Source organism: Morchella importuna (assembly GCF_003444635.1).
Source record: "Morchella importuna strain M04M26 chromosome Unknown Morimp01GS009, whole genome shotgun sequence".
Classification (NCBI taxonomy): domain Eukaryota; kingdom Fungi; phylum Ascomycota; class Pezizomycetes; order Pezizales; family Morchellaceae; genus Morchella; species Morchella importuna.
In genome coordinates this window covers 518260-537733 of record NW_025763406.1, presented here as the reverse complement: position 1 = coordinate 537733, position 19474 = coordinate 518260, and the positions used below count along the sequence as shown (strand labels likewise).

The following is a 19474-nucleotide window of genomic DNA, read 5'->3' as shown; positions in this document are numbered from 1 at the left end:
ATCGAATTGGTGTCCAGAGCGAGAGTCAAGTGCATGGGCCAGGGTGTGGTGGGCTGCATGCTGCACACAGGGCTTGCTCATGGTTGCCTCCCTCAGCTAGCTATCAGATCCCTCGGTCTTCTCTTCAACGACAAGGGTTCTTTTTTTTTCTTCTTCCTTCGTTTTTGCAGCTCTGTCTGTCTGAGACACCTTATGTGTCCTTTGGCCCAATCACGTCCACGCCCATCTCTACGGCCATTCCGATTCTCAACTTCTGCTTGGTCTGCGATCGCTTAGAGTCAAACCTTTAGTCCAATCTCAAATTGCAGACCCTCGCAGCTAGGCTTTTTCAGCTCACTTTGCCCCACACTCCTTATAACGCCGCACCCCGGAATAAGAAGTTAGAAACGAAATTTCGGAGTGACAGGACGAAGGCATAATGATCCAAATAAGCTGCATATTAACACCATATCCAATTGAGCCTCTTCAAGTGATTACGCGTGTTGCCTATGTAGCTGCTATCAAATGTAAAAGTGTGCATTTCTGTACATCGGTAGCTAGGAATATTCGACAAACGACAGAGAATCCCGAGGTGCACTTACAAGAAGTAGGCAATTAGTTCAAGAGTAACCAGCAGTGTCTTTTACACGGGCCAAATCGAATGATCTCCGGAATTCCTCAAAGAAATAAACCCATGCAGATCAATACATATACTCTATTATATATGGTCGTGAGTGTACATCACCTGAGCTTGAATATCCGAAATAAGGTTTTGAATTCCCCGGGTGTTACAGATCATCCCGACCAGGTTGGTGCATGGTTATTAATCCGAGTGAGAATTCGTGATCATAGTAGACACTGTAATAATAGTAGTACCAATGCCACCAAACAGGCGTTTTACTTCTCGTTTCAAGGAGGCGTAAGTACATATGCCGGTACGTCCCTCCCGCGCGTGCCTGTAACAATCTTAACCGCGATCAACCCATGTACACGATAGGGTGGAGTAGGTAGAGTGTACAGTCGCTCGCCTACTGACGGCGGATCCTGTCTGATGGTTCTGTTTGCAGTAATTTGCCCTTGGCGTCCAAAACCTAACTCTTTTATTGGCCTCAAATCCCTGACCGCCATTAGACAGGATCCGCCTTCACCCCGTGAGTGACTGTAGACTCACAAGTACTGTCTCCCTTGTCTAGAGTAAGGCACTCCGAGATGTGAATGCCGCAGAGTAGGTAGGTACCTTCTTTACAAGTACCCTTGCATTTATCTATCACATGTCGTCCGGAGAACCTACTTACACATAGGTAATTAAATTTCTTTCTCTGGCAAAAGCCAGAGGAATTAATTCAAACGATGATGTACGCATACGATCGGTTCGTTATCATGCACGGGCCTGCTCGATCAGCTGCAGCTGAAATTCTAGCCCTAGCCCTAGGTGTGTGTGTGAGTGCTCTGGAAGGTCTGGATGAGCTCCGCTGAAGAATACGTAAGACCAACGCAGACAGCTCGTGATGGAGCTTTGGTGTTTGGTGTTTTGTCGCTAGATGTGCTGCAGTATCAGCTGACTGAAGTCTGTTCTGGAGAAACATGCGCAAGGTGATAGGTAGATATGTGTAGGTTATGAGGACATCAACCGATCCTTGCAGCTCCAATATCGATATCTCATGTATTGCGGGACCGAGTTCCTGGAGGGGGACTCGAATGAACAGTGTGAGGATGTGGGGGGATAGATGAGCGGCTAGCCATTGCGAAAGGGCCCGCTGTCATCTGGATGGATTTTGTCATGTTTGAGCTGAAGTTAACTTGATTGGTTTAGAAGGTAAGGTCGGTTTCGTCATTGTATTTATTTGTGGTCTAGCTGGCGAGCCGCTACAAGTTACGTGTACTTTTAAATTTGCCATGTAATTTTCTGGGTTAACCTTTGTGAAGCGTACTATATAATCCATCTTGTACTGTATTGTGGGGGACAGGGTAAATGCCCGAGTGATAAACCATGAGCCATGGCATCTCTACTATTTTGCCCCAAATGCGGTTACCCAAAAGATCGATTCGGGAACATAATCATTCCCGAGAATAAGTACCTACGGAACCGCTGATAGTTAACCCACCGGACCGCCATGATGTCGATAGCAAACACCAAAGTGGCAGTCAGTTGCAATATTGTTTAATTTAACAACCTCATGGTCCCTTAATTTCAACTTTCAATAATGACGTAATATTGTTTAGCTTAGAGAACATTCCTATCAGTCCAAGTTTGTTAGGCAACCGCATTTGGCATGATAAGTAACAATCCACTAGCGTCACTCCGAATCCGGCCAGTTGTAGTTGTAACCACTGGCATTCATTCCTATCAATCTGATTCCCCCTACTCATACTTGGTTGTAACTCTTCCCACAGTCCCCTCCTCACCCTCTAGACTCATCTCATACACCACAATGCCTGAGGTCACAGTCATATCCAGCGTGTAGTCTACTCTGTAGAATACTTGACCCTTTCCATTCTTGTGTTTTGAGAATCGTTTCACCGGAACTGGCTCGGATGTCATTACGCATAATTTTCTCACAGCTAGATTTGGAACATGTGTTAGCAGTAATTTTTGAGGAGGGATCTAAAGGTGGCTGACTGGAATCCCGTTTATCCGGCGCAACCTCCTCATCGCAAACCCAAAGTTCTGTTCTTAGCTGGTGTGTGTCACCAATCAAGTCTGTCTCTGCCACTGTACGGTAAAAAGGAAAGGATATTTTCTTCTTTTCCGTTGTGACATCACCCTGGTGGTCGTTAGTGTCTACTTAACCTAGCCGGGTACGATGTGCACATACCCGTTTGATATACCACTGTATCCTATTTCTGACCACCCACTCACACCGCAACTCGTGCCATTTCTTCTCACTTTCTTCATGCTTTGTTTCGTCGAACTTGCTGTCGTGGACGACACCATAGTAGCGTCTGCTGAGGCGGGATTGCACAGCTGCAATGTCGCCCTGTAGGCCACGGATGATTGCACCGCGGACGACAGCACTATCCCGATTCTACGAGTCAGTATCTCATAAAGTGGAGGCTAAAGGGTAAACTTACGTCCAAGCGTTTCGGGGTTGCATAATGGTAATTTTGCCAGAGCCCCATTTATTGATTCTTTGGTAGAGATATTCCGAGGAGCCAAAACCGCCAACAAGAAGAATTGCCTACAGGTATTTTATGTTAGTTCGAAAGTATGATATGGTAAATGGTAGCAAGACATACCGCGACAGGGCCCTTTCCTGATTTCAAAACTTCAATGACTTGTTTTGATATCAGTTCCAAGACCTGCGACACAACGGGCTCAAATATGTCTCTGACATCCTTCCTATAGTTCCATGGTTTAGCGCTGAGGTTAACCCTGCGGTGGGGCCGTCCACGTACCTAGTAACTTTCAAGAAACCTCCTTTTACTCCTCTATCGTCATCATCTGGCACTCCCATCACGGGGACCCAAAATTCTCCACCCTCCACCTGCCCCTCTCTATCATCACCTCCATCATTATCTTCATCGGTCAATACAAACTCACGCTTGACATAAGTCTCCCAATACTGAACCATCTGGAACCTGGCACGATGATCCATAGCCTCGAATTGCTCCTTGCCAATCCGGGTGATAATGAAATCTTCAAATCGGCGGTCTAGATATACAGCGCCGCAAAGAGCACCGGTACCGATGGCTACTTCGTTTAGTTGTAGGGGAACGAGGGAAGAGATCCGGTAGGATATCAGGTCAACGGTGCCGCCACCGGCATCGCAGACGACGAAGCAGTCTCCAACCTGAAAGGCAGTATGGTGTCAGTTTATTGTTTATATTAATTTTATATATATATATGTGTGTGTATTATTTTCTTCGACTGAGTTTTATTCCACCGCGATGCTGGCCTTTATAGGCAGAGCCCAAAATTCCTGTCGGTGTGCTATGCTTAGTTACTGTTAGACCTGCCCTGCGAAAACAGATAAACTGAGTCCAACAAGTGTAGGAATAAAGTGTTCAGCCAAGAAAGCTGTATGCTTTTAGCGAGATTATATCTCATGAGACGATATATCCGGTAGACGTTCGATGCCGGTGTGGAAGCTCTCCATCGACAACCCTAACCCTATGACATATATATAATAGATAATAAATAAAGGTATTTAACCCACCTTTACCGAATTTGGCTGAATACTCCTAAGTGCATATTCCGCAGCTCCCTCTGGCTCTGTGATTAGCTTCAATAAGCCCCCACTTCCCTCAGCATCGCCCCCACCATTCCCGAGGCCCAACCCCGCTCTCATAGCCGCCTCCATGGTCATTTGCCTTGCCTTGTCGCTCCATACGGCCGGTACGGTGAGCACATACTCAACCTGACTCCGGGATATCAAGTCACGACCCAGGCGGCGTTCGAGAGTTTGTTCAGTGTACTGGCGCAGTGCAGTAAGGTAATCGGTAACTATATCAACAGGCTTCTTCCCGCGCGGAAGTGTAGTGCGTTTCGGATTTACGAATGTCGGCCGCGGTTGTGAGGGATCGAGGAGGATCTTGATCCATGAGAGCTTCTGTGGATCTGTGGGAGGTACCTCAAAGCCCCTGTTTGCGCTCAGATTTCAGCGATCGCAATTTCTGGAAAGGGAGGAAATGCATACCATTTGAACCCAAGGGCTGTCGACGATACTAGCTCACTTCCGGTACTTGGAGGTCGTGATAATGATGCGCTGAGTTTAGGGCTTCCAACTTCATTGGGACTGGCCGCTCGAGATATTGGAGGTGCTGGGTAAAGAATATCTGAGGGTACTTTCCCCCAATCTTTGCTGGTTTGTCCCGGCCAATGCGTTATTACTTCGTATTCTTCGGGGGACGATGTTTGCGCCCAGGCCACCGCGCTGTGTGTCGTTCTTTATGGATTATTAGTGAAACTCTGTGGAGTGAACGATGCGAGGCATGAATCATGGTTACCCGAAGTCAATACCGACAATGATGCGCTCTAGCACTTCGCCATCATCATCGGTTGGTGCTGGCTTTTGTCCTAATGCGAGACCATGAAGGCTGGAACGTAGTGAAGTAGTCATCGATCCTAGTAACTGAAGCACACAATTTTGGACAAAGTTTCGCGTTAAAGATGTATCTATATATGTAGTTTAGGCGCTCGCTTTAGAGGGGATCATTTAAAAGCCGAGAAAAATTGATGAGGGGGCGAAGGAAGACTTGTGACGCCTTAATCGACCGAAGCCCAAGCTAGTGGGTGGTGGTTGATTGCTCAAATCTGAAACGTGAGAGTGTTTATCATGCAGGAGGGTGAGTGAGTACCAATAATTCATTCTTTTTATGCATGCGCCGGGAAGACGGGCTGTATTTGGGGACCATGGAGATGCAAGTAAGCATTGGTGGACAAGTAAATTTATAAGGTCCCTCCCCCGATCTGATCTAGGACGCCCGCCTTTGATCTGTGCCTTTGAAGCTCGAAGTTTCTATTTTTATGACCATAAAAACCCTCTTGGAGATTATCTGGATAAGAGGACCATATGTGGTATGATATAATACGTTTCGAAAGCCTCTGGATAAACACGCGGATATTTTACACCATGAATTCCCAGAGAGTGGCACCGATCCTGAGCGCTCTGCAACGAAGTGGCGTTTGCGACTACTTCAGGTGCCCTGATATGATATTGTGTACCTACACATGTCGATAAGTATCCTCTTCTGTAGACACCATTCATCACTCCGCCTTCATTCTAGTCACCGAAGAGCTAATTTCGGCGGGGTACATATGTACCTACAGTTCGATGTCGCGGCCCCTTCGGGTAAAGCTAGTAAGGAAAGATGGAATGATTCTAAGCTTCTACCACAAATATATCCTTGTAAGAGCCGCGTGAGGAGCTAATTCCCACGTGCTTCTGTAATGATACAGATTGCATTATAGTAATAACCCGTTTTAAGGCTTTGTTTGAATAATTGCGTAAAACTATAGGTCCTCTAGCTATAGCTATAGCAGTTGTATCCTGACGTGACAGTGATGAGAGATTGAATTCATGCCTCCCATAATTTGAAGTGGAGTTTGAGTATATATAGGATTTGAAAACCTTTCGTCTAAGCTAGGTATTGAGATTAATTATAATTCCCCGATTGAACTATATATATAGATAGTAGCTGCTTTCTAATTGGACTTGGTTCCAATTGTAGTTCTGCTTAAAGTGCTTATGTTGTGCCCTGCATCTCGAATCGTGTAAACTCATAATCCATGAAGTACTATTAACAGGTTAATTACCGAAATTACCTTGCAGACTTCAGTGTGGGCGTTGTCATGTTGATATTTTCAACGGCCGAGTGATTTGTTATGAACGCTGAAGTGCCTGGAGCCTTGATCAATTGACATAATGCATGTAATAATATGAAACCGTGGGAACACCTAATGAGGATGGGTTTTACGAATCCCGCTGTTATTTAGCTCAACTTCTAGCGGCTGGCAAACAGTGAAGTGTATACATGTAGGTAACATGTGAAATTCATGCGACGGAGATGAAAGTCAATGATCAGCATTCAAGAATCTGTAACCAATTTAGTGTCCACCTATAAAGAAGCTAAAAACCAAATAAATTAACCTTAAAGCTCGACACAAGGACTGAAAACATCAACGTATTAATCCCAAGATTCGTTCCCCCCGATTCTAAATGCGCGCGTCCAGCTGGAACAACGTTCCCAAACTAATCAGTGTATAAAGGGTAAGGATAGCCGTTGAGGTCTAGACATTTTGAGTTGATATAAAAATCAACGAACCAGTCTCATATATCGATATAGGATGTAGGGAACACCGAGTATAATGCCGAATTTTTTGACCTTTTTCTGTCCTGTGCCGTTATTGTTGGCAATATGCACGTTCCATGTCAACCCGTGGTACTGAAGATACTTCATTGACGGATGTTCTAACTTCGAGGCGTATAATCGAGAACTTTATCCGTACACGTGCACTCGGGCAAACAGACAAACAAACTTATGAATGTTCTAAATCCAGCCCTCGGTCGATCAGAACTCACTCTCACCGGTAATCAAGAGTAGTCTCAAAGATCCCAATGAGGTGAACACCGGGCCGTCAAGTAGCCCAGGAAAGGTATAATCCCGCCACTAGATACGAGAATTATCATTTTCTACCTCATTCACTGAGTACCTCATAGGTCAATATATCCAGATACTAACGCATAAATATCAGTCTATAAATAACAAAAGAGGGCAAGGTGCTGTTTGGGTCGTACATTCGTGCTAGTGTCGGAGTTTACCGTAACGGGCAAGCGATTTGTTTCAGCTTCTGCAGTGCGACACTGTTTATTTACGAGAGCAAACGTTGACTCTAGATCTAAGAGCTTAATCAGATGTGTGAACTCTTTCTTAGCATTTAGGGTTGAACAAGCTGCGGGTTTGTAATTGCAGAGGTTTGTTTGCTACGAATTCATTTAAAGCCCCGTGCATACATCTGGATGGTATTGAAGAGGAATGTGTTGACGTCGATCGAGTGTATCCTAACTAAGGTGGTCCTCTCGCCCTTTGCAGTATGTAGATCGATGAGTGGTGTTCTCTCAGAAGATCCTTTTTGCTATTCTTCCGCATTATAATGTATGATGAGCACCAAAAGATCACATATAGCTTTATATCAACAGATTCAGCGACCCAGAATGTTGAATATGGACTTCTGGACGAGTTTTAGTCGTCCGCCAGGCCTAGACGTACATACACAGATTGCTAGAAGATAATCGATATACGAGGTGTGGAATGGTATGGAGATACTGTTATCGGTAGTTAGCTAGGGTATGTAAGTATACGCGACGTATACCTAGACATAGCTCAGGAAACTGACTTGCAATTGTATTTTAAGTAGATAAGAAATAGATATATAAAGGGCCGGATGTAGCACCAAGAATACAGGTTGACACCCCGAAATAAGTACTAAGCAGAGTTATTTCTTACTAATAACTTAGTTAACCTCCTAGAAAAATAGTGAAATTCGGAGGTTGTACCATTATAACGAGCGCTAGCTCATGCTATGGCCTAGCGATTTGAGATCCGAGAGCATGGCCGATCTCAAATATATTAGTATTGCGGGGCCCCCGAGCTCGAGGGGATAGCTGATATGATATAGTTCGATTTTGAGTCATTATGAGCTAGAAACCTTACCAGCGTAAAGATCAAGTGAGTAATGGAGCTTCTAGGCGATACGCCGGACTACACACAGTACCCGAATTTCGAGTTTTTGGGATCGCAGTTTTCATAGAATTGATGTGTACCTGCTCAGCTTTTTGTGCACGCTGATTCACCTTTTTGGGAACATACATGGCAAAGTCAAGGGTTATGAGCACGTGGGATCGGAGACATGTACCTAGTACATACGTCACACAACACATAGAGATAGAGACGTCTCCTCCATAACGCCTGTAGAGCCCCCGGATCCATCTATTCAACATGGGCAGCTACATGTATGTAGCCAACAACTGATATTTTCTTGTTCACCAAGGCTCATTATGGTGTTCAACCAATGCATCGATATATGATCAGCTACATGCACTCCACATACTCTAGGTTTATAATAATCTTTGGCATCTGGAATTCTTTCTTCCATAACTGACCTGGCTATGGAGATAGCTAGCCTCGGATAGCGGCTGAAGATAATATTAACAATCATTGATCAATAAACGTCGGCAGGCAAAAAGAAGATACATATCAGTGCGACTAGGAGCTGATGATGGAGACAAAGTACATACACACATACATGTATATATCGTATGCCGCGTGAGTACTTAGCTACATGTACGCAGTACGCCCGATGCCCATAATCATAAACACATTCAGCTTTGTATTCAGATAGGTCCCCACCTTACAAGCTTCAATACTTAAAGTTTAGCTTACTTTTGCATTTAGATGATCTGACTGTTTTTACTGAGCTTCCTTAGGTCTCATATTTCACAGGCTTGGTGTTTGGGGTTATTCACTCCGGATCACTCAAGTTAAGGTTTGATGTCATGTTAAGAGTCAGAGAAATTACCGATTTGGTTAGTAGCCAGATATTCATTGAATATTATGACCATACGTATGCAGGGGCTTATTGGCAGCTACAGTTTGTGGGGCCCTCACTCACGTCTGCAGACGCAGGCGCTGACACTGGGCAATAGCTTTCTCCCACCTTCTCGGCGAAATCTCGGGGAATCAATATAACTCAAGCTTTGTGGGAGCTGCGGTTGTAATACAGGTAGTCTTTATTCTTCGGAGTATATGAATTCGAAGGTCATTCATATATACCAAATTACAGGATCCGATGGAAGGCGGGCTTGGTCGACTGGGCGGGGTGGTCGAGCATATCTTGGGCTTTTCTCAAGGCATCGGCCACAGTTAAAACTAACCCCGAGCTCTCACAGCCTAGCTATATACATAGGTACGTGTAGTGATCGTGAATATTTGTTGGGCGAACAGATAGCCAAAGAAAGACAACCAACAAAGCTGCGTTGCCCCTTTCATGGACCGATGTGAAAGGGGATCAAAATATCACTGACACTGTTGTACGTGCTTCTGTCATGATCAGACCGCGTAGGTATTCCAGGCGGTTTGGGATAATCGCGCTCGCGTATCTAAGTTAATAAACTGTCTGCTTTACTTTAGGATATATATACACTTTATCTTTTTTCTTCTGTTCAGTTAAGTCGGGATCCTGCGGTAACGAAGGTTCTCTTTTCGGCCACTCCCGTTAATCATAAAGAAGCACTAGCCTAGAAAGGAGGAACATATTATAATTAAGCCATCTCATATAGCAAGGGAATCCTTACACCAAGGTTCCTGCATACCCGTCTCATTCCCACAGAGAGAGGTGTTTGCATACTGTACATACATGTACTCTACTGACTGATACGTTTTTAAGCCATACAAAATCGATAAATCCGTGCGACAGGGCGCCGGCGGTATCTCCGTTCCAATCAGAAATTTAGAATTATTTGGAATTCTGCCAAAGGTTCTCTGAGCACAAGTCATTCACTTAATCTGCCCGATCGCGTTCGCTGTTTGAACTTCTAGAAGCGGAGATTCCCGGGAAATATATAACCTACCGGCAAAAGCTTGCCGCATATTATGGTGGATCATACCTCGGCTCGTATGCGTAATTCTGTGATTACCCCACAATTGCAAATGTCGCCCTCCAGCACCACAAAGCTTGTGCAAACCTCGATCCCTTATGGGTACCGTTGAAATTCATATGTATCTGAAGAAACGTACTTTCATATGTGGTCTATTATGTATATTCGCAATATCAAAGCTGACTGCCTTCCATATACACAGATTTATATCAAAGATCTTAAGGAAACAAGACTGAGTGGGTTATATACCGGCAAAGCCATTCGAGGAAATAAATAAATGATTTTTCGGTTTTTCCCGGGAAAATGGACGTGCATTAACTAGTCGAATGTCTCGTTTGGGGACTGTCGGCATGTAGATTCTGCCTAACTTAGCGAGTTCTAGAAGAGCATGCAATATGGGATGTACCGTTTGACCTTCTCTTTTCGTGTTGTTTCAGTTTTTTAAATGAAAAAAGATCTAACTTACTATAGAGTACCGGGCTTGCACGTTGATTCCGACGATCTTGCCTAGTACTATTATTACCTGCTAGATACCTAGTAGCTCTTTGCCTGGAAGAGGTAGATATCCACACATGCGTTACCGGATAGGATGAGATGGGCAAACCAGGAGAGTATATGGACCTGGATATCTATGTCTAGATAGGTAAATATTTACTATTATGAATCCGGTAATTCGTGCGTAAACATCTACCTATCAGGAGAGCTGGTTGATAAGTGTTAGCCCCAACTCAGTTATGTCTTACAGAGTACCAACCTTTGACACTTGTGCGTCTTAGTCGCGTTATTACTAGGGCTTGATTTGGCCGAACAGACCGGCGAAGCAGAAAATGATTTTGGGTAGAAAGCCACACTCATTACTTACCTACCAGACTGTGGCAGTATTGGCAGGTGTTGGCAGAGTAGGGGATAACCAGGTAGTTGTCGCTGGACCCACTACCGCTCTGACCGCCACCCCCCCCCACGCACTATTAATCGGGTCTTCCCAGAGGCACAAATTTCTCCAAGACTGTCCAACCAACAATTCTTGGGCTTACTTTTCTCCTCCTTTCTCCTCACTCACTAATACTTGTAAAGGAAAAAAGAAAGCCCATCGAAAGTTCTAAGAAAAAATACCTAAGAGAGACGTTATCTAGTGGAATGTCAAGTTCCCCAGAATTATGCTCAATGGTAATCAGGCCGTTGTAAGTAACATTTCCTCTCCTCTTCCGCTCGTCAGATGAATATATGAATTAATCACCATCATTCTTATATAGGCCTTTGAATGGTCTTTTGCAGGCTTGGCTCTTATATTTGTGCTCTTAAGACTCTATGTCAGGATTTTCCACGGACCAAGTAGTAGGCTCAACTGGAGCGACTGGATTGTGGTGATAGCATGGCTGAATTTTGCTGCTGGTTGCGCCTGTGATGTTGAACTGAATCGATTAGGATTTATCCATCCTGCTTCTTCATATCGCGGTAACTTATCCATGATTACTCCTGATCCAGAGAAGACTGTTCGAATTCTAAAGGTATGTGGGGGACAAACACTCGCAGCACTACAAGCTATGGAGCTAATCTAAAGATTCAAGATCATATATTACTCGATTTTCCCTTACATCATCGACTTATGGCTTATCAAAGCTGGTATTCTAAGTTTTTATTATGTTGTTATTCCAAGGACATTACCGTTATATCGATGGTTCCTGCATATGACTGCTGGCCTTTGCCTTGTGACCTTTTTTATGGTCTTCTTTATAAACATGTTTTGGTGCGATCCAATTTGGAGCAACTGGTACGTTTCCTAGTATATCGCCTCTACTATTGACGTGCAAACACAGTCCTAACTTATCGTTTAAAATATACAGGTCTCTAGATGAAGCAGAGATTTGTGTTGCTAGTGCCAAGGAGCCCCCTTTCTTTCTTACAGTTGGTAGCACTATTATCACGGATCTATTGAGTATGCACCCAGTTCTCCCTATCCAACTATATGATTTTCTCTGCACCTATGCTCAAACCACTTTCTCATAGTATTCTTCCTTCCATTTCCACTGCTTCAAAACATCCACCTCCCGCTCCGCAAAATGGTCGGCGTAATCGCCCTATTCACACTCGGCTCCCTCACAATCCTCGCTGCAATTTGTCGTGTCGCTGTGATCGCAAGAACCGCAAATGTCACCGAAGTCACTGCTTGGACCGCCGTTGAGTGCTCCACTGGCATAATAGTAGCCTGCGCCCCGGCTCTTCGGGTGCTCCTTATACGCCGAGAGCGTAGCCCCTCTGGCGGCCTCTCAAAATCCACCAGGTCCTACCCAAGACCGGGCCCGCCCATCTTTAGCGCCAGCGATCGAAACGAGATATGGGATGGAACTGACGCGACAGCACCGCACTGGATCCGCATGGCGAGCATATCCGGCAGCGCCGCTGTATCACCGCGGGAACCACAATTTGACGATGCCGTGATAGAGGCGCTCTCGAAACAACTAACACCGGGCAGGAACAGCCACGACTTTCGTAACTCCAGTTTTAATAACTTCGATATGGTTGCACCGATTCCGAATATGAGACTACAACTTGGTCGAGGAATCATAGAGCATGCACCAATGTCACCGCATAGTACTAGATCACCCGTGGACGACCATATGACGATTGGGTCAATATCACCTCGAACTATATCGCCTCTGACAAGTCCAGATTTTATTCGGCTGGACCACCGACCCGGATCGGACGATGTCTCGCTGAACCGATGGGACACCAGCGAGAGTGGGAGACTGGAGCTGGGAAGGATCGTGGAAAACGCGGCGGGAGCGAATCGGCCAAGGTCCGTTTCAAGAACTACTTGTGACAATGGACCTAAATCTGGGCCGAGGGGCTTTTTATGATAATGGTTTTTCTTTTTATGATGACCGGGAATTGACGATGATATATCTTCCCGATCCTTTTCTCTTTTATTTCTTTTGGAGTTTCGATGTACAAAGGAGTTTACTGCGCTGCATGTTACGTCGTTACATGTTTTTCTTTTCTTTCATCATTCTGCTTGTGGTAATTACTGCAGTACTACATACATATCTATTAGATACATGTAGTTAGGAAGGCAAAGGCAGGTTGGAGATTGTTGATATTGCCTTCAAAAGGGCTGCATGCATTACAACTGTAGGGGAAGGGTGGGAGGGGAGAGGGGGTCTCGGGCCGTTCTGGATTATCGGGCACAAACTGGGGGCCTCAATATTGGACCCATGGAGCACCTACCTACTCAAGCTTGGCTACTTTATTTACCGTTCCTTGAATCCACCTCGCACACGTGTTGTCGCACCATGCTGGCATGACATCAATTGGATCATTCTAGTGGTGGACATGCTAACAATATCTATCACAGCTCCTCTGAGCAGAGACGCATCTACATATCTATCTAGTCCCGAAATTCGGCTTGTGTCTGTACGATACCGTAACTACCCTCCATACACTCGGGCCGAGTCATGGATTGGCACTCGACCGGCCTAGCAAAAATGGTTTAGATTACTAACCAATGCCATGTGCAGCGCCACATGTTTGGCTACCGGATGAACCACCCGTCATGCCCTAAAGAAGATGGCATCATGTAACACACACAGCTCTATGCGGTACTTAGGTAAGAGATACAAGGAAGACACAGAGAGACCGAGTGCTAGATGGTTACAAACACTACCTATGGTTAACAAGGTATAGCTATATAGGGGTTCACCGTGGAGTAGCTCTCGTATTTCCTTGAGACGATCGAGCTCGTACCCTGGATCATATAAACCCACAAGCGTGTAACTACCTACATAAGGAGTTAGAGTACTTGGTGGAGTGCAGTCCTATATGCTCTGCTACTTAGAGTGAGAGCGTTGTATTAACGTAAATGTCTCTCAATTGACAGTCTCTGCTCGGCCTCACCCACATGTAAAGTAAAAACCTAGGGCTGGTCATCACTGCAGTAGGGTACTCCTCTCATGTAAGTTGGTATGACCCCCTCCACACACTCCTCTTCCCCGTTCTCTAGATCCGGGATTAAGTATTCTGTTCTAATTATCCCCCCCTCCCCCCCCTCCCCCCCCTCCCCCCCAGAGTAGATTAGTAAATACATTTAGAAGAAAGAAAAAAGTAACCGTGCAGGCAAGCAAGTCGCCAATCTGTCTCATAAACAAAAACATCGACACCCCGCGACCATATTTCGATGGCTAGCAGGCCACTCTGTGTCTTAAGTCAGACAGAGCCGTTGCCGATGTTTCAAGAGGAAACCGTAGTGGCAAATTTGAGGTGGAGGTGATGTTGGGGATGCGGGTGCGGGCGCGGGTGCGAGTGGGAATCATCCATTCTATCCGGATCCATGGAACGAGCGTATTAAGGATTCCTGATAATCACTAGACCGTACTGCTCTACATATCATGTTCTACGCGTGTTGCATATGGATTGTATCTCCCTCCCAATCCCCTCCTTCCCCGAAGCAGCACTTAAGTTGTTACACATGTTGAATAATAACGATAATAATAATTCAAGGAAGCCAGTATGGCGCGAGAAGCATAGGGTGGGTGTGTCAATTTCAGAGGAACTTTTTTTGTATGGGAATTAGAGAAAATTCCACCATTAGGCTAGGCATTAGTACCATTAAGGGAGTAGATCTCCCAATTTCTATAGATTGATCGGCTGTAAACGCCAAAGTTTACACACCTATCCACTATAGCTTCTCAAGCCATAGCCGCGGACATGGCCCCTGGGCTTTGTGCATGTCGATAGAGTACAGAGATCTTGTGGAGCTGATTCGTGCAGAAACGATTTCGGGTACTACAGAAGGGGCCGGGCCTTATCTATGAGAGGAACCTTGTATAATCCGGGTTAAGGATTGATCTTCTATGTATGTACTCTACCTAGTACTGAAGGCACACTTCCTAACGCAGCTTCTGGTTACTATAAGAAACACCTAACCCTGTGATATGAGTGAATGGTAGGCTTAAAAGGCCTGACCAGCAATTGATTAATCATCGACCTGGTCTTCTGCCTGCGAATGAATACTTGAGGTTGGTAAATCTTACACCAGGAGGACCTCTTCGGACCGTGCCATTGATTGCGAAGAGTGAACGTATGCGTGGCACGTTCCTATCGGCCAGAGGAAGTGACAGAGTCCTCCCCTTGTTGGATTTTGCACAACCAGCTGAAAAAAGCCTGGTGTGCAAAATTCGCGTGGCTGGAACACGCGGGAGGGCCACGCACACGCCTTGAGAGGCTTCTGTACTCTAGCTGCTCAAGCAGACCGTAGACGTACCACTACTAGTATTTAGGGATCCGGGGGGGTGTAGTACTCGGGGCAGGCAAGAAGAACCTGAAAATGACTTTTTATGGTAACGACCTCTGATTCGCGGCTGGCAAAAAGCTACACCAAATTGAGCCTCTACTTGCAGCTTACATTTTCAGGTTCTTCTTGCCTGCCCCGAGTATAGCTGGCAGAGAAGGTATGTAGAATAGGTAGGTATATATATGTAGAGTACCAGTGTACCTACTCTAGTGGAGATCCTCTACCTAGAGACCAGAATATGATAAGAACTGCAGAAGCGAGGGCTAAAATCAGGTTAGGACCCGTAGATTGCACATTTTCGATACTTGCAACCCCCTGGAGAATACTCGCACATATCGTGATATTGCGATGTATCTATCACATCTGCGCAGAACATGTAACTTCAGCTTCCTAATATCCACATACTGCACTAGCTTGAGTAAAACCCACGGCGTTAGCCTGTGGGATTGGCTGGTAATTTCATTAATTTCGAGACTGCAGGGCTTTATTTGGATCCCCTCTCAAGAACTGGTACAGTACGGGTAGAAGGAAGAATACCATTGGATGGCCCTGTTTTTGTCTTTATACCTGACGTTGGTAACATGCATATGCGCTGTGTTAGACACTGACAGTTGGCTGCAATATTCCGACTTCGGTAATTTGTCTCGCGATTTGTTTTAAACTAGGGGATGGCCACTTTTTTTTCTTATTTTCTGTCCTACTCTCCCTTCAGTTATTTATTGTTTAAGAGAGGTACGATCCCACCAGTATGGCACCCCTCCGAGTTCAGGACTGAATGATATTCATAGTGCATCGCTGGACGCTACACACTCGTCTTCATGGCTTTCGTTCTACTCCCACGCGGGATCCTAATGTTTTTTATAACGCTGGTCGCGTATCTTATTCGAGGGGTACAAGCAGCAGTGAACTTTGAGGCGTGCTGTGCACAGGTCCCCGTCTCCGACGATATCCGACCGTTCCAATGGGATTCATGTCACTCAGCCTACAACTCATCCGAAAAGGATCCTCTAAAGATGTATTCGGTTCCCATCATCACAACATACGAATGGTGTCGACAAAACTGTGAAAGGAGCGGCGATTTCCAAGTCAGTGATACAAGCCAATGGCTGACCCCGCTCGCAGCATGGATTATTCCAGCCTCTGCGTTGTTGCTTTTGCTGCCTATATCGGAACATCTCAAAGATCACAAACAGCTGTGGGGTCGCACGAGGAAGGAGAAGTTGATGGCACACTATATCCATAATTGGTTGGGTCCTGTATTGCAATATTTGCATATTCTAGGAGATCCGGCCAGCGCATTCAACGGGTCTCTAGCACAAATGGTTGCGGATTGGAATTTGTGTATGTCGATGCATCGACCCAACAATGGGAAGCGAGAGAAGGAGCTCATTTTGACCGTTATTCTTACAGAGCAGGCAGACTTCTTTTGTTCTCCTACCAGAAATGCACTTGAGTTAATGGCTGGTTCAAGTCGTGCGAGGGAGTATAGTAAGACAGCGTGTCGGATGATATGGAGTGCCAGGAAGAAATTTAATACTGCTGTTGTCCTGCCTGTTGCTCTATACATAGGGGTGGCGGCATCGGTCTTTTATGACGCCTATCAGAAACTGGGAGATAATGGCACATCGTGAGTCCTGCCAGATCCCATGCCGTAGTATATTGCTCACTATTCAGTAGTCATAGCCTTGCGTAAGTTCCTTACAATAAACGCAGTATACCTGGGCCTTGGTTAATAGCTCGGTATAGTTATGGAACTTGGTACAATTGGGTTTTGTTATTGTCGATTTTCAGCAATTGCTTTGCTTCCCACTCGAACCTCGACGCCGTACGTAGCGGCATGGAGTTGATAGTCCGCGGTGTTATCGAAAACCATAGTCCCAAGGAATTTGAAGACTTAGGATGGGATAAGCAAACAGCTCAAACATGTTCGGAATCATACAACATAGCCACTGAGTCCTTAATGGTATTCCCACGTATGCATCCCCCAATGAATCCTAATCCGAGAGCTCTCTTTGGAGGATCATTGGAATGTAGGGGAGCTCCATTGTATAAAAGGTATTGGAACAGTTGGTACTGGGTCAGGTGGTTGCATAAGAACGGTGTGGATATTTCCAGACCAAAAGAGGGTATATTCAGCTATGACATCTTTTGGGTTGACTGGGCCTCGAGAAATGTGAACCCCTGGGTATGTTCTCTATCCAGAGGTAGATTGGTTGTTCCTTGCTAATCTTTCTTAGGCAAATTACCTTGCAGGACAAGTTCTCTCATGGCTCTTTGTTCTATATTCATGCACTTGCGCAGCAATATGTAAGAATCACCCATGTAACTTTGAACTTGTGCAAAAGCTCACTCTAGTTCAAGTATCCTACACGACCCCCAAAGTTGGGTTAGGCTGCAGGTCAATGAATCATATCCTATACGCCTCCGTTTCCCTCCTCAATGCCGTTGTTAGGGTTCTGAAAGACTGGCTGAAAGAGACCGAACACAGGCGTTCTTATTGTTTTGTCACTACGGTATATCATTTTCTTGTGTGGCTGAACTCGGTAGTTATCCTCATGGGCGGATCCATGTTGCAGATTGCGGGGATATTCAACAACTGTTATTGCAAGGCTGGAATATTAAACCGAGGTCCTGACTCTTGGATACCTCTCAGCCCGAACAGCTTTGCACATCAATACTGGGCGAAGAAAGTATGGCTAAGAGTCGCATACGGGGCTTACGGAGGAATTGCGATGATCGGTTTTGTGGTGTTGGCTTTTCGGCTATATATTGCTTATGTTGTCCGGAAAGGATTGCATTGATTATGTAGGTTTTTAGTGAGAGTTATAATTATTGTTTTTCCATATCTTATGGGTAATCATGGCAGGTTAATTGATGTACATATCTTAGTATTTTACTAGCTCTTCGGGATAAATCATGCAGCATCTATCACCATTCGTTTATCTCCTGTAAAGAGTGAAGACTCGTCCGTTATACCACCGGGAAGCTAACTCCTGAAATTTAGTACAAGGTAGAATGCATAATGTCTCTCTGATTCCGCCTAGGTGAAGTGCTGTCGAACGCAATCGGACCCCGAATCTTTGACATGGGCTGCATGTGAAGAGCGTAGGGGTCAATGAACCTGTAGCCCCCTTCCCTAATTCGTATTTACAGCCATAGGCCAAAGCTCGTAATATACCACTTCTCATATTGGTCTCATCATGCAGACTAGGTTTGGAGACACTAGGAATGGAGGTAAAGGAATGAGTACTGGCTACTGATGACGAAGGGTAGATGATAATTTGATTGCCGGCAATGATGGTCGTATATGTAGATGAGAAGGAGTGAAAAAGAGCATGTGGGAGTGAGTGATATTGCCACAGTGGCTGATGATATACTGTGTGTTGTGTAGTCGTGGGTACGTATGCATTCAAAAGGCGGGTAGGCACCTCTCATTAGCAAGCAGCTATCGGCGTTTGCATGGAGCCTCTTAGCTACATGTATACACTTCCACACTAACCTTTCTCCTCAATTCCAGCCGGAAGATACATGTACACATAGCATAGCGCTAGCACCCTTTTCTAAAGGTATCAATACCCTCAAGTCCACCACATGCTCACTCAAACAGCGCTCTATAGGTATAAGGTAGGCACAAGTACTATAAACATCATGATACATAAGATACCGAGATAGGTGATCTGTTTTTGGTTTAGCTGGTTGAATATAGCTATATTTCCACAGGATGTTATTGACCATTTTTAATAGCTAGATGAATTTAGAGAGTGGGTGTGGTCGGATACTATAAAACATTCCGAGTTCGATTTACCGATATATGTCCGTCATGGCCTGCAGTCCCGCGTTGACACTAGCTGTGATCGAAATTGAAAAAAGCAAATGCAAAAAAGAAAAGAAAATTAATAATCTGCTCTGTCCCAACAAAAGAGTTGAGTGAGCAGATATGATACTCATCTTTCCAGCCATCGACCCATGTGCCCAGAGTCGCGCGTTAATGGTATTACTCGGAGTAAAAAAAATGCGTTTACGAACAACCTTCTAGGGTATACGCGTAGCTGTCTACGTACATGTATGTACTCATACTCCAATCCACTCTTAGACTAATAGTTTCAGAAGA

At 45.1% G+C, this 19474-nt stretch overlaps 4 protein-coding genes across 4 annotated transcripts; 2 read left to right on the top strand and 2 right to left on the bottom strand.

The window, feature by feature from the left end:
- Nucleotides 1-2341: 2341 nt before the first annotated feature.
- LAJ45_03929 (uncharacterized protein) lies at nt 2342-5039 on the bottom strand (the record flags this gene model as incomplete). The annotated part of the gene is made up of 9 exons (XM_046113511.1): nt 2342-2541; nt 2600-2744; nt 2796-2994; nt 3052-3158; nt 3217-3319; nt 3376-3770; nt 4137-4560; nt 4617-4865; nt 4927-5039. 9 exons carry the CDS (start codon nt 5037-5039, stop codon nt 2342-2344), a joined length of 1935 nt encoding a protein of 644 aa, XP_045973240.1.
- A 2078-nt stretch (nt 5040-7117) lies between these two features.
- LAJ45_03928 (uncharacterized protein) lies at nt 7118-7979 on the bottom strand (the record flags this gene model as incomplete). The annotated part of the gene is made up of 6 exons (XM_046113510.1): nt 7118-7156; nt 7218-7325; nt 7589-7605; nt 7690-7745; nt 7817-7905; nt 7977-7979. The coding sequence occupies 6 exons, from the start codon at nt 7977-7979 to the stop codon at nt 7118-7120; spliced, it is 312 nt and encodes a 103-aa protein (XP_045973239.1).
- Nucleotides 7980-11233: 3254 nt separating this feature from the next.
- LAJ45_03927 (uncharacterized protein) lies at nt 11234-13465 on the top strand (the record flags this gene model as incomplete). The annotated part of the gene is made up of 7 exons (XM_046113509.1): nt 11234-11257; nt 11330-11584; nt 11645-11847; nt 11921-12012; nt 12084-12873; nt 13187-13372; nt 13429-13465. 7 exons carry the CDS (start codon nt 11234-11236, stop codon nt 13463-13465), a joined length of 1587 nt encoding a protein of 528 aa, XP_045973238.1.
- A 2749-nt stretch (nt 13466-16214) lies between these two features.
- LAJ45_03926 (uncharacterized protein) lies at nt 16215-18411 on the top strand (the record flags this gene model as incomplete). Its single annotated transcript, XM_046113508.1, has 9 exons — nt 16215-16990; nt 17041-17052; nt 17110-17548; nt 17601-17670; nt 17725-17761; nt 17852-17876; nt 18017-18168; nt 18253-18311; nt 18368-18411. 9 exons carry the CDS (start codon nt 16215-16217, stop codon nt 18409-18411), a joined length of 1614 nt encoding a protein of 537 aa, XP_045973237.1.
- Between the last annotated feature and the right edge of the window lie 1063 nt (nt 18412-19474).